This window comes from Frieseomelitta varia, unplaced genomic scaffold, assembly GCF_011392965.1.
Source record: "Frieseomelitta varia isolate USP_RPSP 00005682 unplaced genomic scaffold, Fvar_1.2 scaffold_379, whole genome shotgun sequence".
Classification (NCBI taxonomy): domain Eukaryota; kingdom Metazoa; phylum Arthropoda; class Insecta; order Hymenoptera; family Apidae; genus Frieseomelitta; species Frieseomelitta varia.
The window spans coordinates 152,043-170,049 of record NW_025110122.1 but is presented as its reverse complement, the minus strand read 5'-3'; the positions used below and the strand labels follow the sequence as shown (position 1 = coordinate 170,049).

The 18,007-nt window shown below is 45.2% G+C and overlaps 1 protein-coding gene across 9 annotated transcripts in view; it reads left to right on the top strand.

Annotated features, from left to right (window-relative positions):
- The window catches only part of LOC122531154 (tensin-1), a 174,341-nt gene that overhangs the window by 88,104 nt on the left and 68,230 nt on the right, over positions 1 to 18,007 (top strand). For 7 of the 9 annotated variants that reach the window (XR_006307208.1, XM_043658830.1, XM_043658831.1 and 4 more), the window contains one exon: positions 12,597 to 12,779. Coding sequence is in view for 8 of the 9 variants with exons in the window: in XM_043658830.1 (XP_043514765.1) it covers positions 12,597 to 12,779 (183 nt within the window). In the remaining variant the exon portion in view is untranslated. Of the gene's footprint in view, positions 1 to 3,024; positions 7,197 to 12,596; positions 12,780 to 18,007 lie in introns of those variants that run through there. The other 2 variants (XM_043658832.1, XM_043658837.1) reach the window with 2 other exon arrangements.

The following is an 18,007-nucleotide window of genomic DNA, read 5'->3' as shown; positions in this document are numbered from 1 at the left end:
TTGACCACATTACGCGAGTTTTGACGATATTATACGCGAATCTTGGCGCAGCGTTACTTCGACGTGGTTATCTGCACGTTACGTTTTATACGCTACGAAAGGATGAAAAATGGTTAAAAGCACCGATAAGAGATGGCTTGCCACGATGAAACAACATCGTTTAATATTCGCACGTGCATACGCGCACTCGAACGATCCCTGGTAAACTCCGCCTGATCCTGATTACTCGGTTATTGGTGTTATCGTAATTTCCGTTTCTCCGAAGGCCGATTGTTAAAGCGTCCGCCAAGACGCTAATAACGCATTACGTTCTCTTTCATTGGCAGCGCGGCGAGTTATCCAAGAACCGGTTGTTACATCAATCCACAGTGACAGCCGATTCAAAGCGGAACGCGGTGCAGTTTGAAATTGCTCGATCTGCAGAAATCGAACCCCACGCGCTGATGAATTTCGGTCAAATGGCTTTCAGATTTCAACAAGTTCGCCGTTAGATCTCTAGAAATGTGAACTTTTGAAGGCAAACGGCGAAAATATTTTGAATATTTGAACAAGCCGTTCGATCAACTCATAAATGAGTCAGTCTCTTTGAATATTTGAAGCGAAACTGTGTGTGTGTGTGTGTGTGTGTGTGTGTGTGTGTGTGTGTGGAATGGAAAAGGTACTCCAGAAATATTTCTCCATCGCCCACGAATGTCTAAGTAACGTTTGAAGCAAATCAATTTTTCCTGCCAACCGATTACAACGAAATACCAGAGTTCAGAGTGCAACATATGTAAAGTTCTTTTGTTAGTTCGTTTCGTGACGCAGACTGCTTGGAACGAAAAAATTAAAATTAATTCATAGTCGTTCGATCGACAGTGGTTGAGGCAACCTATAAATTGTATTTCCAAGGAGAAGAAGATAGACGGCGAAAGAAACTGGACATATCGAGGACAGAGCGTACGAGTGAAATATTCATGCACGGGGGACGAACTCGAGCCGAGAGCCGAACCAATTTCTCGTCTGCAAGTTCATAATTCTTGCCGCCAAGCACAAGGTCCGATTGGTTACGCAAGCACAGCGGGCGTTCGGTCCGCATCGCCGCGACTGCAGGAACTCCTGCTGCAGTTTATAGTCCGGTCCCCACTCTCAAGCCTCTCGACGACGTTCCAACGATCCAGCCTCTCTTCCTCCTCGTGAACGCACCGAGTGACAATATTTGCGGGAATTGCCGCGATAACTTGTGACGATAAAGAGGAACTCGGCAGCGGTCCTCGACGGTTAGAATCCGGGGGACGGTCTTCCACGTCGAATATTTATCCTTTATAGAACAACGAACACGTTAAAAAGTCGACACGATTGCGCGAGTTGAGAATTTTGACACTTTACCAAATAATCAGAACAATCAAATTTCTGGAAATTAAACTAGTGTTCCATTACACACGGGTGGCTGTTTCACGCGCTATCAAATGTTAAAAGAATTTGAAAGTGTAAATTTCAATTTTATGAATAAATTTTTTAATTATTTAAGCCTGTAAAGATTTAGAAATAAGTATGTACGTACGTTGTCGCACGACTAACGACTGTCTAAGAGGGGGCCGGTACTAGCGACCTACGTGTGTTCATTCCACTAATTATAAGCCGGTAGGGAGCACGCAACAGACTTGACTACAGTCGATAGCTAAGTGTTGAGAAAAATTACACGAATCTCATAGTGCGTCGTTGTAAATCTACTAAATTTCGAGATATTCCGAAATTACAAAGTTTTAACACCAGTTCGTACCAACGTTAATTTCCATCGAAATCTGACGAGACGAGAAACGAGCATCTGGAAACCGAGACTCAGAGACCGTACTTTATATTTTAGAGTTCGCAGCGAGGGTGAAAAATTGGCAACAACACTGGCCGCGATCCGATAGAGCAGTGGAAGGAAAGCAAAATTCTCTCGCAAAAACTGTCCTTTATAACGATCGATCGTTTCCTCGTGAAAAAAAACGGCGGAGCCAGCGGCGAAGTCGCCAGTCGGAGAACGGGTTCAGCCGCCTCACCGGTCACGGAGCCCTGGTTCAATTTCTGATTCCCTCGCGAGGAACACGACGAGGAGGAGATACACAGCCGCGCGATCTGCATTCACGACGAACTGATCCACGACAAAGAGGTCGTTGGAGCGAGGAGGGCCGCCGCCGTGTACCAGGGGAACGGGCACATGCGACACACGGTCTAGCTTCTTGTTCCGCGCGATCGCCGCACGGTCGGCCAGTTGCGGTACGCGCATACGTGCAAGCGCACGTTCGTCGCGTGAGAGGTTGTCTCGAGGCTGCGGGCATTTCCGTGGCACCGGAAAATTGCCAGTTCCACATAACCGCGTGTATGTGTATGTGTGTGTGTATGTGTGGCCACTTTGTCGACTCGTCGTTCCCCTTCGAAAATCTCCGACGTGTCGTGCTCGTGGTTTTCTTCGATGCGACATCGACTCGTTACGTCACGCGAGTGACTGTTGACGCAGTACTTGTGAACTGTTAATCCTCTCTCGCTGTCGATAGGAAAAAAAGTACCCTCCGCCTCCTCCTTCGTTTCGAATCGAATTACGCTTGTTCGAAACACGGGAGGCTCGTTTGCTTTCACGAGCTTTCGCGGTAATCGAATTACGGTGCTTGAAAAGAGACACCGCCGATAGAGAGAGAGAGAGAGAGGGGGAGCGTGATGACGGTTCGAATCGAACACATATTCCGGAGGAGCTTTCAATTCGATTAAATCGATCCATCGGTCGACCTCTGAATCAGCTGCGTCGTTAGTCGATCGCCAAGCATCCCTCTCGTAAATAAAAAGCGACTCGATTTTATTATCCTCGGACTCCGTCCGAGCGTTGCGAGGACTAAAGGTGGCTGCGAACTTCTCCGCGAGGCTCTGCGATATCTGTACGTACGAGATCGTTTGGTACGGATCTATCTCCCGGAGCGATGAATAAATATTTACAAGGAACATCGTCGTGCTCGTGCGAGAGAGCGTGTGCTCTGGCGAAGCGGATCGTGGCGCGCCACGAGTTCTCTCCGCGAGTACTCGCCAGTCGTGGTACGCGGGTACATGCGAGAGCACGTAGTCCGCGCGGTTCCGTCCAAGTGAGAAACCTCGCTCGAGATTTCGCGTGTTTTTTCGCGGCCGCTCAGGCTAAAACGTCCCGCCGATCGTCTTGTCGTTCGGTATCGGGAGTTCAGCGATGAGTCACTCCGACGAAGCAAAGTCGCGCTTTGTTTCTTCTCTCTTCTTCCTCTCCTGATCGACCATTGTCAAGGAAAGATTCGAATTTTCGATAAGATACACGTTGTCGAAAGTGGCGTGGATTCGCTTGCCGACTCGATTCGAGATCGGCTTAGTCACTTCTCGCGGGCTAAAGTACGCTGTCGCAATCTGCCTGACTAATTTGCAATCCTCGCGGTCTCGATCGTGAATTCAGCGTGATCGAGCTTTTCTGTCGGAGACTCGTTGGGAGATTAAACGTTGCTTCGATCGTTCGCGCTTCGCAACAGAAGAACACCGAACGACTCGTTCGCTCGATGTTGATCGCTGATTTCATACACATGGCATTAAGGAGCAGCCTATAAAAAAGTATCGAATCAAGTATAATAGTCGACGATTTGCAGATTCTAAATCGAATCGAAGAGCGAAATCGAATCTAACACATTTTCGTCTACCATTGACGTTAAAAACTTTCAAGACTGATCGAGATAGGCGGATCGTTTGAACGATTATGCGATTTCTGAGAAGTGCATCTCGCAACTACCGTATACGTGTTCCAGGTTGTTTCAAACTCTACGTCAAACGTGATCGCGATAATCGTGCCACATGCAACATATCTGAAACACACAAGTTTCCACAAGTTTCTGCAAACTTTCGCGAAGCTGTGCACGCGCATACGTCAGACGACGTTCTTGGAAAATTTCTAGAAAATTTTAGAGATCTCATATCGCACTCGTTTGCACGATAGTTTCCGATCTCTTCGTCGAAATTGCCAATCGCAGCGTTAAAAATGGCTGAAGCAGATACGCGCGTTTCACGAAGGCGGAGGCTCGTTCGTCGAGGAAACGTTTGATTCTCCTTTCAGCGGCAGCCAGCGTACCGTGCTGCACATGCACCTTCCACCGGTTTTAAATGTTTATTCACCGCACGACGCGTGCAGATGCTCGCGGCGCGCATGTTACGAAACAGTGCGCGATTGTTCCTCGCGGCGGCGCGGCGGGGCCCGCGTCGATTTCGCAACGAATCGACGACAGCGGAATAAAAGTTGTGCCGCTGTGTTGCCTCGTTAAAAACGACTTCGGCGATATTGTTTTATCGCGGGAAACGTGGGTGCCCGCGGTGCGGCGCGATAACGTCGTGAGAAACGGGTTACGGCACGCAAGGCGCGCGCGCGCAGGTGAAGCCAGCGTAGTATCGCGGAACGAAGCCGACCGATCGGCTTGCTTGCTGACTCTCGGAGAAAGAGAGAGAGAGAGAGAGAGAGAGAGAGAGAAGAGAGAGAGGAAGAGAGCAAAAAAGAGAGAGAGAGAGAAGAGGAGACCGCGCGTCGACCCGGGTAACCTGAATTTCTTGCAGAGACGGGACAAAGCCGTTGTCACCGAGAACAAACGGCGTCCAACGGTTAAATTAGAACCGTACACGAGATCTCGCGAGCTTTTCAACCCGCCGGTGCAATCTCGATCTTGGCCGAGCGAGAGGTCGTTTATCCTCCCTCGAGCTATGTCCGGCTTCGTTCTCACATGGATCCTCCTGCGCGTCTCACGTGTACACGCCGCCCGTTAAAAGACGACCGATCGAAAGACCGATCGAGAGTTCTCGTCGTTGGACATGAGCCATTCACACTTGCAACGCTGATTTTTTCTTTTTTTCCTCTTTTTCTTTTTGTCGATGTTTCGGGATGTGAAACTCGAAGTGATTTCGCGAGCAAAACGTCCGATACGAGACATTTGGAGCCCATCGAGGTATTTGACAGTCTAACGATCACGTGATTGGTAGATAGCGATTTTCCTTTCTTCTTTGGAAACGTATTTTATCTTGATCGTTTGGGGAAAATTGAGAAACGTAATTCGAATCATGATCGAAGTTTTCTTCAAACCAGTCCGAAGTCGAGAAACGAGAATTTCAGTTGAGTTTGTAAACGAAGATTAACTATAAAATTTACCAGAAATCGTAATCAACTCTAGAGAAAATAGTGAATTTTCAAAAAAAAGTCTCTCGTTTCCAGTATCGAAGTAACGTAAAATGTTCACTTCAAACGTTTCCTTCGAACAGTGTGCTGTGACAAATAGAAATACCGCCAAACGATCTACCGATCTGAACGAAACAAAAACATTGAAACTACGAAACTGCAAAATGAAACAGCTCCTCCGTGCAAGCTAGAGACGGCGCCGGATGTTGGCGGAGCAACATCGTCTGGCCACGGCTGGAAGTTCTCCCTTGAAGCGCGCCGGCTGATCAGAAATTCCACGGATTCCCGGGACAGATTTCTTTCCTTCGTTCTCGTAGCAACGCGCGACGCTGCTTCGTTCGATCGTTTGCTCATTCGTGTTCGGTGCGAGCAGATCGTTGAATTTACGAGACGGATTAACGAATTAATCGCGGAAAATATGTGCTAAGCGGACCGGATAAGAATCTGCAAACCGGAGAATCGGTTGGCTCGAGCTCGTGAGAACTCGGGGATCGCACCGATTTCTCCGATGTCGTTGGGAAACCGTACACGTTTTATTACACGCCCCCCTCCTTCTCCCTCGGTATCAATGACTGGCCGATCGAAATCCAGTACCAGCGTGAAACACGAGATGCCACGGACGGAAGTTACCGGTCGAACGAAGTAAAAAAGGACGGGGGGAGAGATAGAGAGAGAGAGAGAGAGAGAGAGAAAAGCAGAGGCTTGTAATTTCGCGTGGGCGTTGGGAGACCAGCTGTGAGCTCGAAGGCTGACGGGGTCTCCAAATGGCAGATCGAATCGAATCGAATCGAACGCTTGAAATTCCTCGGCGTGGGCTTGATCCAGTTTAATTAAACTCTTGTCGAATTCCCGAACACGTCGTTCTTCCACGGCAATAGGGTTACGCGCATAATCGAGAGATTATCGTTTCATCCTCGCCCTTTGTAATTCGTCGCATTCGAAGGCATTCAAATATCCCCTTCCCCCTCTGCCGGTATACAATAGGAATTTAATTACACATTACGAATATAGGCATTCATGAGAAATTCCCGTATTCTTTTCCCTTCATCTCCTCGATCTCGTCGTGGAAATTTCTAAACATCTGGACGCCAAAATTCATCCATTCCTCGCGTCTGACATTCTCCGAAAATTTCACTTTTTTCCCCGCATCGATCGCCGATCCTCATCTCGAGTCCCAGCAATCCCGTCGCGTCGACGTAAAATCTGCAGATCACCAAACTACTCGTACGTACTGCTCGTACCAGCCACTCGACTAGTTCGTGCTTCGTCAGAGTATTTTCATCGGGACGGGTAAAAGCGGCGGTTTTCGCGGCGAAAGAGGACGCGCGGCGAATCGATATCGCTTTCGGAAAGGACCTGCTGGCCTATCTGCGCCAAGTCACGCGAATTTAGGGCGTGGAATCGCGGACGAGAGGAGCGAGAGAAGTCGCGATGCAACGGTGCCTCGGCGAGTCGCCCCACTCTCCCCCCTGACGTCCGTCAAGGACGTTCGTTATAATTCCACGCGTTCGCATTCGTTTCATTTCATCGCTCGGCGACGATTGGTCATATCCGTCGATTTCGTTTTGCAGAATCCGCGCCGTGACGCGTCCCGCATCGTCGATGCGGCGTTTCGTTAATTGCCAAGCCAGTATCGCCGGGATCGAGGAGAGAAGGGAGAGCCAGTGGCGCGAGACCGCTCGACCCGAGTATGTCGGTCGTATGCGACCGAAACCGCGGCCGGATCGTGCGACACCTTTGTCGTTCGCTCGCGACCTTTCGTCGCGTTGTCGACGTGTTTGCGTAGTCTGAAAGAAACGAGAGGGGAGGACAGCGACACGAAGAGAAAAAGAAGAGGAGGAGAGAAGGAGAACGAACGGCGAGAGGCTTATAAAGAACTCGATTCAAGACTCGCCGCGGGCCGAGTACGTAATCCGGTCGACTTCTGGGCAAGTTTGACGTTTTGAAGAAGAATGCTCGCGGGATGAAGGCGAAGCTGTCACGAAAGGAGCTGGAAGATCTCTTTAGCGAGGTATTGTTGAGAAAACGGCTTCCGCGCTAGTCGATCACGGTTTGTTTTAGACACAATTCCCTCGGAACTATTGTAGCTGCGGGTTGCACAGTTGAAACAGTTTTCTAGCCTTATCTACGAAGACAGAGAAAATTGGCCGGCGTGTAATGAAAAGATTTGCAGCCAGCTGGGAAAGAGTAACCGCGAACCATAAACCTGAATAGCACGCCGCTATATCACACTCTTGAGGTCACGCTGTTTTTGCGGCCGGCCATTAAGTCACGTGGCGGCCAGCGCGCACGTCATCGAGAGAATGCAAATTGATGTTTCAACCGGAACTAGGCTGAAGCGCGTCGTAGATAGATAATTTCTACCTCGGGTGTTTTTCCCCGCGCCAGAGAGACCAGCTCGATCGCGCGCTAGAGATCGGCCACGATCATTAATCAATCTCGGTTTAAACGTTCCGTAATTATATTCCGTTCCGACGGAACGCCTCGCCTCGCCTCGCCTCGCGTTGCTGTCAAGTTCCACGTGGACTTCGATAAGCTCGTATTTCCCTATCGGGATCTTGTATCTGCCTTTTCCGAAGCGCGACATACCGGCTAATTGACTCCATATCTTCGGCACCTCTCTCTTTTTCTATTCCTTTTCAATCTGACCGCAATTAATAACCATCGAGATACAATGTGGAACGAAACGAAAACTCCGGTGACGTATCGACTACACGCCGATTTCTGATTTCTCTGAAATTAATTAGAGAAACTGAATGGAACGTATGGTGCGGGGGCGATCGCGTCAAACGTTGGCCCCGTTCGAAAGATCGTTTCGTATTTTCTTCCATCTGGCCCTCGCGTGTTTTCCTCTATCAACGTCGATATCTGACCATTGGGATCACGCTGCGCGATCAACCGTTATCTATCACGTAATTCCTGTTCGCGCAGCGCAACTACGCAAACACGTGCGTGCGTGCGCGGAGAAACACGCTGGAGTGGCTTACGGGCAACAGGGAAATTGATTGAACCGCGCGTGTGTTGACGCTTTGTGCAGCTGAACGAGAAGCTTCCCGACTGGTCTTTTCTGCGTCGTTCCATCACACGGACGATCTCTGCGCTGGCTGTTGCTTAAACGCAGTCCACGCGACAGCCTGGATCGTAGAGACGATTAATTTTTTTTTTTTTTTTTTTTTCACCGGCGTGAACTTCGTCGAATCTGTTAACGTTTGAACGTAATTGCGCGCCGAGCTACGCCGAGTGCCGCGTACGTACATACGCGCAACTTTATATTCGAGTCGAGCGCACAAGTGGTTACGTGCTGTATGCAATGAGGATAGAATTGGTTTAACATGCAGTTGGTAGTGCACTTTTGCGTCGATGACTCTGCAGTTGGACTCTGTTCTACCGATGTGTTTTGTTGTTTGAACGAGCGAGACGGACTTTGGATTGAAATTAACGAAATTCGTGAATTATTCGAAACTCGCGAAGCAGCGCGACAAGCTATTCGACAATCTTTGGAAAATGATTGGTACATGCGTTCTGTCCGTATATCGGGGATTCGACTTGAAAACGAGGCTCACAGTCCACGCTTGGGCACGTCGCGTTTATCTGTCAGCAACTATCGCGCGCATCTATCTCAACTCGCTCTAATTTAACTTGGCGCGATCTTAACGTTATCAACGAACCGTAACGACACTACTTTGTAAGTTGCGATAACTTTCGTCGGACCAGCCGGGAGGAGCTTTCTTGGAACCGGCGCCCTCTTTCTCGCTGCACTCTATTAATCTATGCAATTAAGATAAACATTTTCTGTATCGCGGAATAGTTGGAATATACTCTCGAATGGGGAAACCGTAATCTGTCGGAGTACCTTAATTATCATTCGTTTTGTTCGTCGACGATTATCTACGGTGATGCACCATGCATCGCAGAGCTTGTGTTCGAATGTATAGTTTTCATAGACAAATATTCAAGAAAATTTATCAACATTTTACTTGGAAAAACGTATAAAAAAATATAGTTTTTTAAATGTATTGTTTAAACAGAAGGTTTGTTGCATTAAGAAACATTAATTTGCTCAATTTACACAAAAATTGTATCTTTAATAATTTCCGAGATATTTGACAACAAAAATATGTTTCGCATCCCTAAATTTGAGGCTAGTCTTCATCCCTATCGTTTCACTATAAAAGTTGTTTTAATATCCTCGTAAGGAATGTAGGTTACGTTGAACTCATAAAAAAAGAAAAAAAAAAAATATTTATCGGCCCTCGACAAATTTTTGTTGGCCAATTGAGGCCCAGAAGATCTGAAAGGTTGGATCACAATCCAACATGGTCTAAGACGTACCCTCTTACGTGATTATATTTCGTCGTTACGTAATTGTTACGTGTTGTACCGTCGGTTGTGTTACTTCCTTGTCGCTTAATTAAAACCACGCCTTTATTTACACGGTAGGCAATCGTGGCCGGTGTAAACGCGATGTACCGGTATATTCCGGTAAGCAACCCCCGACGATCCACGGGATCGATACCGGACAGTCCGCGAACGTATATCCGTCGATCTCGATCGTGCTGGATCACTCGACGTTGCAGAGGTTCGTTTGCGGAGACCAGGGCGTTCGATCACGGCCACTCGTTACTCTCTAATCCCTACGTTTGTTCGCGCTCGAACAATATCTCGGAGGAAGATAAATGCGCCTCGTTGCATGCGAGTCGTTGTCGAGTTACACGTAGCAAAGGTGTTAAGTCAACGCAAACGTACTTTTGAAACAGGTTTTTTTTTTTTTTTATTTAATACCTCGTAGGTGCTATCATGCACGGAAGTGTGTTCGGAGGATTGCAGTTTCTTTCTAATTCGAGAGTTAAATTTAATCGTAAAATAAACGAGATTAATTGGGGTAACAAGAGAGAACGAATTTTGTAATAAATGGATAGAGTTGGAAGAATTATGGCGAGAAGAACGCTTGCTTCCCTCCCCGAAAGAGCCGCGAATTAAAACATTTTCATTTCTGATTCACAAATGAATTAAAACTCTCGCACGGGAAAATAATCTTACCCGAGACACATTAATCGCGGAACAATCAACTTTATGCTCTGGTTCGTGCGATCGAGCCAGAAAATTGGAGAACAAATTCTCCGATCTGTTTAATCGGAGGAAAATCTCGATGCTTGAACTTGGAATCTTTCGAAATTTCATCCGCAGAGAGATTTACGACGTCGTTTCTACGCGCGAAACGTGGTTCAAACGGTGGAATTTATCTCTGTTTGGAGATCGTGCTCATTTTCACAACTGCGACGGAAGATTGATCGTTCGCGGCACGAGAGAGTCTGGCAGAACGAACTCGTGAAAAACAAGCGTAAAGATTAGATTTTTAAACGGATTAATTAATAAAACGCACGCGTGGCAGTTCGATGAAAAGACATGTTTATTCTGAATAAAAAAAAAAAAAGAGAGAAAAACACAAACATTTATTTCTCTTTGCCAAAACCTCGCGTGTTTCGAGTCACCTTTGTTCAGAAAAGGAGAAGAACGAAAATGGAAGAAAGGAAGAAAGGGAAAGAAAGGTGGGAAAGGACAGAAAGAATTTTAGAGAAGATTGAATCGTATGGTGTGTGTTTAAGCCGGCGGAGAAGCACAACAACGGCTGCGATTCTTTCTTTCGTCGAGTGCAATTCCACGCGCAATTAACCACCGCGCGATGGAAGAAATTGCGCGCATTGTGCTCGTAATTTTAAGGGTAAACGCAGCGCCGCGGCCCGTTTGAATTATCCTCATTCGTCGTGGAATTAATTTCGAGGCACCAAGGGATTTCTTCTCGTCGCTTTCGATCCTTCGACTCTAGCCACGGAAAAATATCCCAGTTCACAACCTCCTTCGAGAAAGGAACGAGCGCTTGTCTTTTTAGTCCTTTTTTTCTTTTTTTAGTACACCAAGCAGCGTCGTACACGTCCATTTATGCATGCCATTATACTCCTATGCTAATCGGTATTATGGCAAGTTATTGCGTAGCTACAATTATCGTGGTGAGACTCTTTTTGGTCATACTGCACCGTCACACGCGATCTTTGCTAGTTAAAATCTTCAAACTTCCGTGCAAGCTGTAAAATGTGTTACCTGCGTGTTTCCTTAACGATAGATGTATCAAATCTGTTGAAATAAGTTGTTTGAGACTCCTTTTTTTTCACAGTTATCTAAAACGTGTAGGGCTTGGATAGAATTAACGTAGACTTTCGTGGAGATTGAAACATGATTATCAGCGTGTTGGAGATATCTATGCAAATTCACGTTACCGCGAACATAGTTGGAAAAACTATTTTGCCTCTATTTCATTTGATTTTAATTTATTCTCATCAACATCGCTTTAACTCTCTCGTGCGAGCGAACGAAATTCCGTGGTATGTCCAACAAGCGTGTAATTAGGTTCGAAATTTTACTACTCAAAGGCTTTGCCTTAAAACATAATTTGCCATAAAACATAAACTTCCAAAGTAGTATTTTTTTCTAGAAGAAGAAAATATTGTTGAAAAGCAAAGTGAATAGAGTCAATTGTTTATCATTAAGTTTCAGGAAATTAGAAATCTTCATATTTGTCGAAACTGACGTATAAATCATGAAAGTCCACTCATCCGGCTACTTTAAACGTCTTTGAAGCTTCAAGCATCGCGATGTGCCGTTTTCGCTTATTTAAAGATTCCTTTTGTTAAGATGATTCATTCAGCATAGGTGGTCTCCTCTATTCGGTTACGACTGCATAAATTAAAAGGAAGAAAAGGATATGCTGGTGAAAAAAAAAAGGAAGAGGATGATAACGGGAAGAGAGGAAGATAAAGCAAGTATCCGCGACTGATCGAAGTGTGTCATCGTACGATTTACCGCGGACAAAGGTGTGCGTAAACGATTCCTCGGTCTGATTCCTCGAGGATTTGCGTGTTTGCCACTCGTCATTCTTAATGACACTTTTAAGCCCTTACGGTAAGCCTAATGGCTACCGTGTATTCTGCCACGGCTGAAGCAAAATATAGTACGCATCTACGTTGAATTTGAATTTCGTAAATCAATTTCTCAATTTATTTGAAATTAATTTATTGAAACCGAAATTGAATTCCTCAGTTCAATCGAAAGGTAATCTGACTGACGAATTAACGTACGTAGGCGAGATTCAATAAATTTTAATTCATTATAGCATTGAAAATATATTCAATGCGTAATACACTTAATTTTTCATGTGTACATCCAGTACACTCGATATATTCAATATTAAACGTATTGATATTAATTAAATATTGATCGATATAAAATATATTTAGTGTTTTAATTTTATTTATTTACAGACTTCTCTATTTTCTATTTCGTTTCTACGTGTATGTTTCGTATATATTTAAACGTTACGTTAAATTTGAACGATTCGATACGTTTTGATCCGTAGGGAGCTAGATTCCGGGATACCTCGCAGCAAATCCATAAGCAATGGCAAGCGGATCCGGCACGAGCGTTTCCAACAGTTGGCCCCGTTACCACAGGCTCGGTATCTCCCACGTCAGGCGAAATTTCAACCCCGAATTCAACGCCCAGTCCGAGCCCTAGTCCCACCAACAGTCAACAAGTCGCGGTAAGTAGCTCTGATCCTGTTATCGATTTCCTCTCGTCCGTCAAACCGTTTCAAAGGCCATCGAATTTGAGGCATGAATGGACGTGACCAGGGTCGACGATTCAGAAAATGCCGATGTAACCCGGTGAACGAGAGAAGCCGTATGACGCGACGGTCAGTTTGATTCGCCTCGAAACAGCCAGTGAAATGCCGTGAGCCTGAACGAAAATCTTCGAACAGCTTATCAGGCTTCTTCTCCTTTCGTTTCAAAATGTTCTTCCAAATACCTGGCAAATTCCTGATCCCTTCAAGTTCCCGTTAATGCAGGAAGCTACGCAGAGTTCCTCTAGAATTAGAAAATTCTTTCCCAACTGCTCGAATTTCATTTAGATTCTTCGACTGATTGTCCAGCTTCTTTCCTGTGTTTTCGATTTGAAATTAAAATATATGTTAAATATAAAATATACGTATTTCGAGATTGCAGAAGATTTTTACAAGAGCGTGAAACTTTGTGATGGTGCTCGAAGTACTAAAATTCTTTGCTGGCCGAGGTGGAGTTTTACCTTCACTATACGGGGATCGACGAAATCTCGATATATATATATATATATATATATATTCTTCTCGAGTGTAAATCTCGGGAGTAGCGATAGGACACTGGCACAGGAACGTCGAATATCTTCTGAAACTCTCCCGGGACGTATCAACGGACTGGATTCTCTCATATACGCGCGCCAAGGGTTGAGTTAGCACTTTCGCGCATTGCACTGCGTCGTATTTCGAAATTCATGGAATTTGGGATCCGTGCACTCTTCTCCTAATAATATATTTCATTCGGTCGCGAGTTGTAAATTCAAAATGTGACAGACGTTCGAATTTCATATCAGATACCGCTAATTCGCACTATTAATTCTTCGTTTTTCAGTTTCTCGTGCAAATGTGTGTAATTCTATCCGTGTACGTGCATTCAGGCGTGATGTGCGTGTTCCTAGAGGCGTACAATTAAATGCACATCATTGTTCGGGAGAGACTATCGGCGCTCGGGCTTGCACATCCGATTGAACTCAATCGAGAAATCGGGATGGGGTAGAGCAACCCCTTCACTATAGTGGCATTGTATTCTCGTGGCTGGGTGATGTTTGATTCTAGGTCAGCTGAGCTTGATGAGGAATTACTGGATTTATATGGGATCTCGTTACCTGGAAACCAACAGAGTGGATCAAATTCGCACGTGCGCGGATTTTCGGAAAAATGAACGCTTAACCTGTTGCATATTAAAATTTAGCGCGTTCTGCTACGCTTTGTGGCAAAACTAGGCTGTTGGAAGCTTAGACAAACGATCGAGGAAAATAAAAGAAGGAAATGTAGCATAGTTTTCATTATGGAGTTGTTTTCAATGTATCAAGAGCCACCGACCGTTGGGTCGTATACTCTTGTTTTTCGTTTGTCGAGATTACGCGTGGAATTTCGATAAAACGAAGCACGCGAGACGATATTTCGCCTGACACAATTTGTACGTTCCCAGAGAATGGTTGACGATCCGATTCTTAGTTTTTGCCCGGCTGACCTAATTAAGCAATTAACCAGCAGCCAGTAGATTACTATCGCGCCATGAATTCAGGCGTCCGGTCGTGGAAACAAAACCACGACGATGTATACACGGTGGCGTCGATTAAACGATCGGCCACGCTTCCATGGGAAACGTCCAATTGGTGTAAAGTCCAATTGGATTATCGAGGCTCGTTCAATTGCACGTACGATTGCAGCCCGACATTATTATCTCATTAATACCGATTAGCCGATACGCTCGTTCGCCACGACGACGTCCAAACTACCGTCAAAACATTAAACCGCCCTATATTTCAGGCTTCGAGCTCTTAATCGATCGCCTCGTAAACGCTAATAGGAATGACGCAATGGAAATGAATATTTTTCCAAGCAAACAGTGGTCGAGGCTTATTTCGAGGTTAGGTTTCAGACAGTTGTTGGAAATGCACAAGTTGCGGTAGATGTTCATTTATCTGAATTATTGCTCAGCTGTACGATACAGTCGATTCAACTATAATACAATGATACATTCGATCATTCCGTTGTTGCGCACCGTTTGGAATCCGGAAGGCATCGGTCATTGTGCTGTGACAGACAAATCTAAGAGCGCGTGATTAGTCGATTCTATGCAAATTCGTAATCGCAGATAGTGAGATTGCGTAATACCAACAGTGAGTTCATGTTCCAATATGCTACATTTGACTTAACTCGGCTACAAAAATTTTCGAATGATTTTTCGTGTTTTTTAGTCAGTATCTGCTGTAGATTTGGACTTGAATAATCTACATTCCAAGACGTTCATATTTTAGCGACTAAAATCTACTTTCGAATTCTATATAAGCTTGAAAAAATTACAGTAGCGTGATTACATAATGTTGATAGTAAATTCACTGTGTTTGAATCACTGTCTATAAAATTTTTCCAATTTGCAGTTCTATGGAAACTTTGCTATATACTCGGACCTAGATTTATTCAAATCTACATTCGAAGACGACCGATATATCTCGAACAAGAGTTATCGAACTCTCGCGCAAGCTTCAAAAAAAGATTACGATATTCATCGCTGGATTATGCGGAAGTGAGAACGTGAAAGATCGAGCGGGCGTAGAAAATGTAATCGGGATGCACGCGGGCGATCAACGTGGCAATCGACCGCATTAGAGATTCTCTTTCATTAGCGATGGTAGAAATCAGGCCGGCGACTGGCTTTGCCAGTCTTCTGGCATGCAAAGAAGTGCACTACCCCCGCGATTTAAGCGAGTTCCGTGAGTCGTTTGCGAGGTTTCAGCGACGCTCGCAGGTGAACAGCTCGTCTTACCGGGTCATGATTAATCCTTGGACGGTTTTTACCAGGCGCAATACCCCGGCTACTTTGGTCGTGGCACGAGTTAATTAACCCACCTCTTCCACGCGAACGGGATAAAACGAACGGCCGGTCAATCTTTCGATAATTAACGTCTTAATCGGGCGATCCTATCGCAATTACCAGCGCCGTATCACTCCTGTGTATCGCCTTTAACGCTAGGACGAAAAGTAAGGCCAAAGCAAACTGCAACCTTCGTATCGGATAAATGATCAGAATGGAAGGCAAGGAATGTGGAGAAATTTAGAGTAGGATGGAAGAAAAAAACACGAACTCCTTTCTGTCTTCATTTATTCTTCATTTTGCCGAGAATCGTTCGAATCTGCGAAATTACGTATTGCAGTAGATGTGTTTTGACCGACTCTTGATTGTTTCTTGGAAGTCAAGGGGAAGAAGGAATTCGCATGTATTCTCATGTTCCGTGAGTTTCGTTGGTAGGTGGCCGTTTATTTCTTTCGGCTGCTTGGAAATCGGTTGCCGCTTATGGTAATGCCCTGGCGAGGAAGAAAACGGGAGGCACGAGGTCAAGGAGGGCTCGAGTCGCTGAAAAAAGAAGGCAGAGAAGGTCCTTGAGAATCCTGCAGCTGCCAGTCGTCGTCGGTTCGTTGAACGCGAGGGAACCGTCGCGCGTGTTCCACCTCCCGATCGTTTAACGTTCACCGAGGGTTAGAAAATAGGGTTGAGGCTCGTTAAAAGTGTTGACGGGAGCCGGAACGTAGCTGGACATTTGGCAGCTGGGTACATTGCTTTGCTTTCTTCATTGCCTTGAGGATTTTGTTCTAAAGAAGTACATGTACACACGTTGTCACGAGACGTTATTATGATAACATAATCGCTTGATAGAATTTGTTTGTTTTTCTTTTTTTATTCTATGCAACTTTGTGCAACACGCAGCACACATTCACACAAGCGTAATTGAATATTTTCTGAAATGAGAATATAGGCTGTCGCTGGAATTTTTGTCACTAGATGTTATTATGATAACATAATCGCTTGATAGAATTTGTTTGTTTTTCTTTTTTTATTCTATGCAACTTTGTGCAACACGCAGCACACATTCACACAAGCGTAATTGAATATTTCTGAAATGAGAATATAGGCTGTCTCTGGAATTTTTGTCACGAGATGTTATTATGATAACATAATCGCTTGATAGAATTTGTTTGTTTTTCTTTTTTTATTCTATGCAACTTTGTGCAACACGCAGCACACATTCACACAAGCGTAATTGAATTTTTCTGAAATGAGAATATAGGCTGCCGCTGGAATTTTTCACCCGAGCAACAAGACTCAATGTCGAAATTTCCTTTGAGCAATAAAAACGCGACAGATTGGTCAAAACGGCGATATAATCCGCGAAATTGATACGTGCAGCGAGCGCGTACCAGCGGTCGAGCAAGAAGCCGGAACAGAGAGCAGCCTTGTTCCCTTTTGCGCGCAACCCTTTCTGCATTTTCGATGCAATTAATCTCGCGTCGGCTCGTGTTCCGCCAACGATCGTACGAATTTACGCCGGACCGGCGGAAACACGTCTCGCCATTGAAGTTGTAGCATCACGTCGTGCATTAATCTTATTTAACTTAATTGCGTGGCCTGCTTTGTTGGCCCGGACCGCTTCTGCAAACAAGGCCGCGCAACAAAATTCTACTCGCGTTCGCGTAACAGCCGTCGCGAATTCTCAATGCACAACGAAAATGATCAAACGATCGATTCTGCACAATTGTTTTTCGCGCTCTGTTGTTTCATGTACCTTCGTATATATTTTTTTCAACGTTTTGTAAATGAACTGTCGGTCATTTCCTCGCCTAAGTTGATTTTCATTACGCGAGAGTTTCGACCGTATCATCACGAGGAAGTTTCTTAGAATTCCTTTTCGCGTCTTCCTACGATAATTTAGATAATTAAAAATGTTCCGGATTATAAACTTCTCGTTCATTTCAATTTCTTAATTTCAGCTTTCATTTTGAAGGAAAAAACCGCGATACGTACAAAGATAGGAGAGATTTCCAAATAAAGAAAATATTAATGGAATGTTACAAATTCCCAATAAGACCAGAAACCACCTAAATCTTCCAACTCAAAACAGTCGTGTACCCACCAAACAACACACAAACGAATGCGGTATCCACTCGAGGAAAACGTAACGACGCTCTCGTGAGTGCATAATCGAGCCTGTTTAAGAGCCTGTCCGTGCCTTGGAAAGACGTTTCCCTTTCGCCAGCGAGACACGAGCGGCGCAACATCTGCCCCCGGCACGCGTAAACCGAATGGATTTATTTACGGTAGTGGAAAGGGGTAGCTGGCGTTCGATCGTTGGCGACAGAAGGAAAAAGGGAAG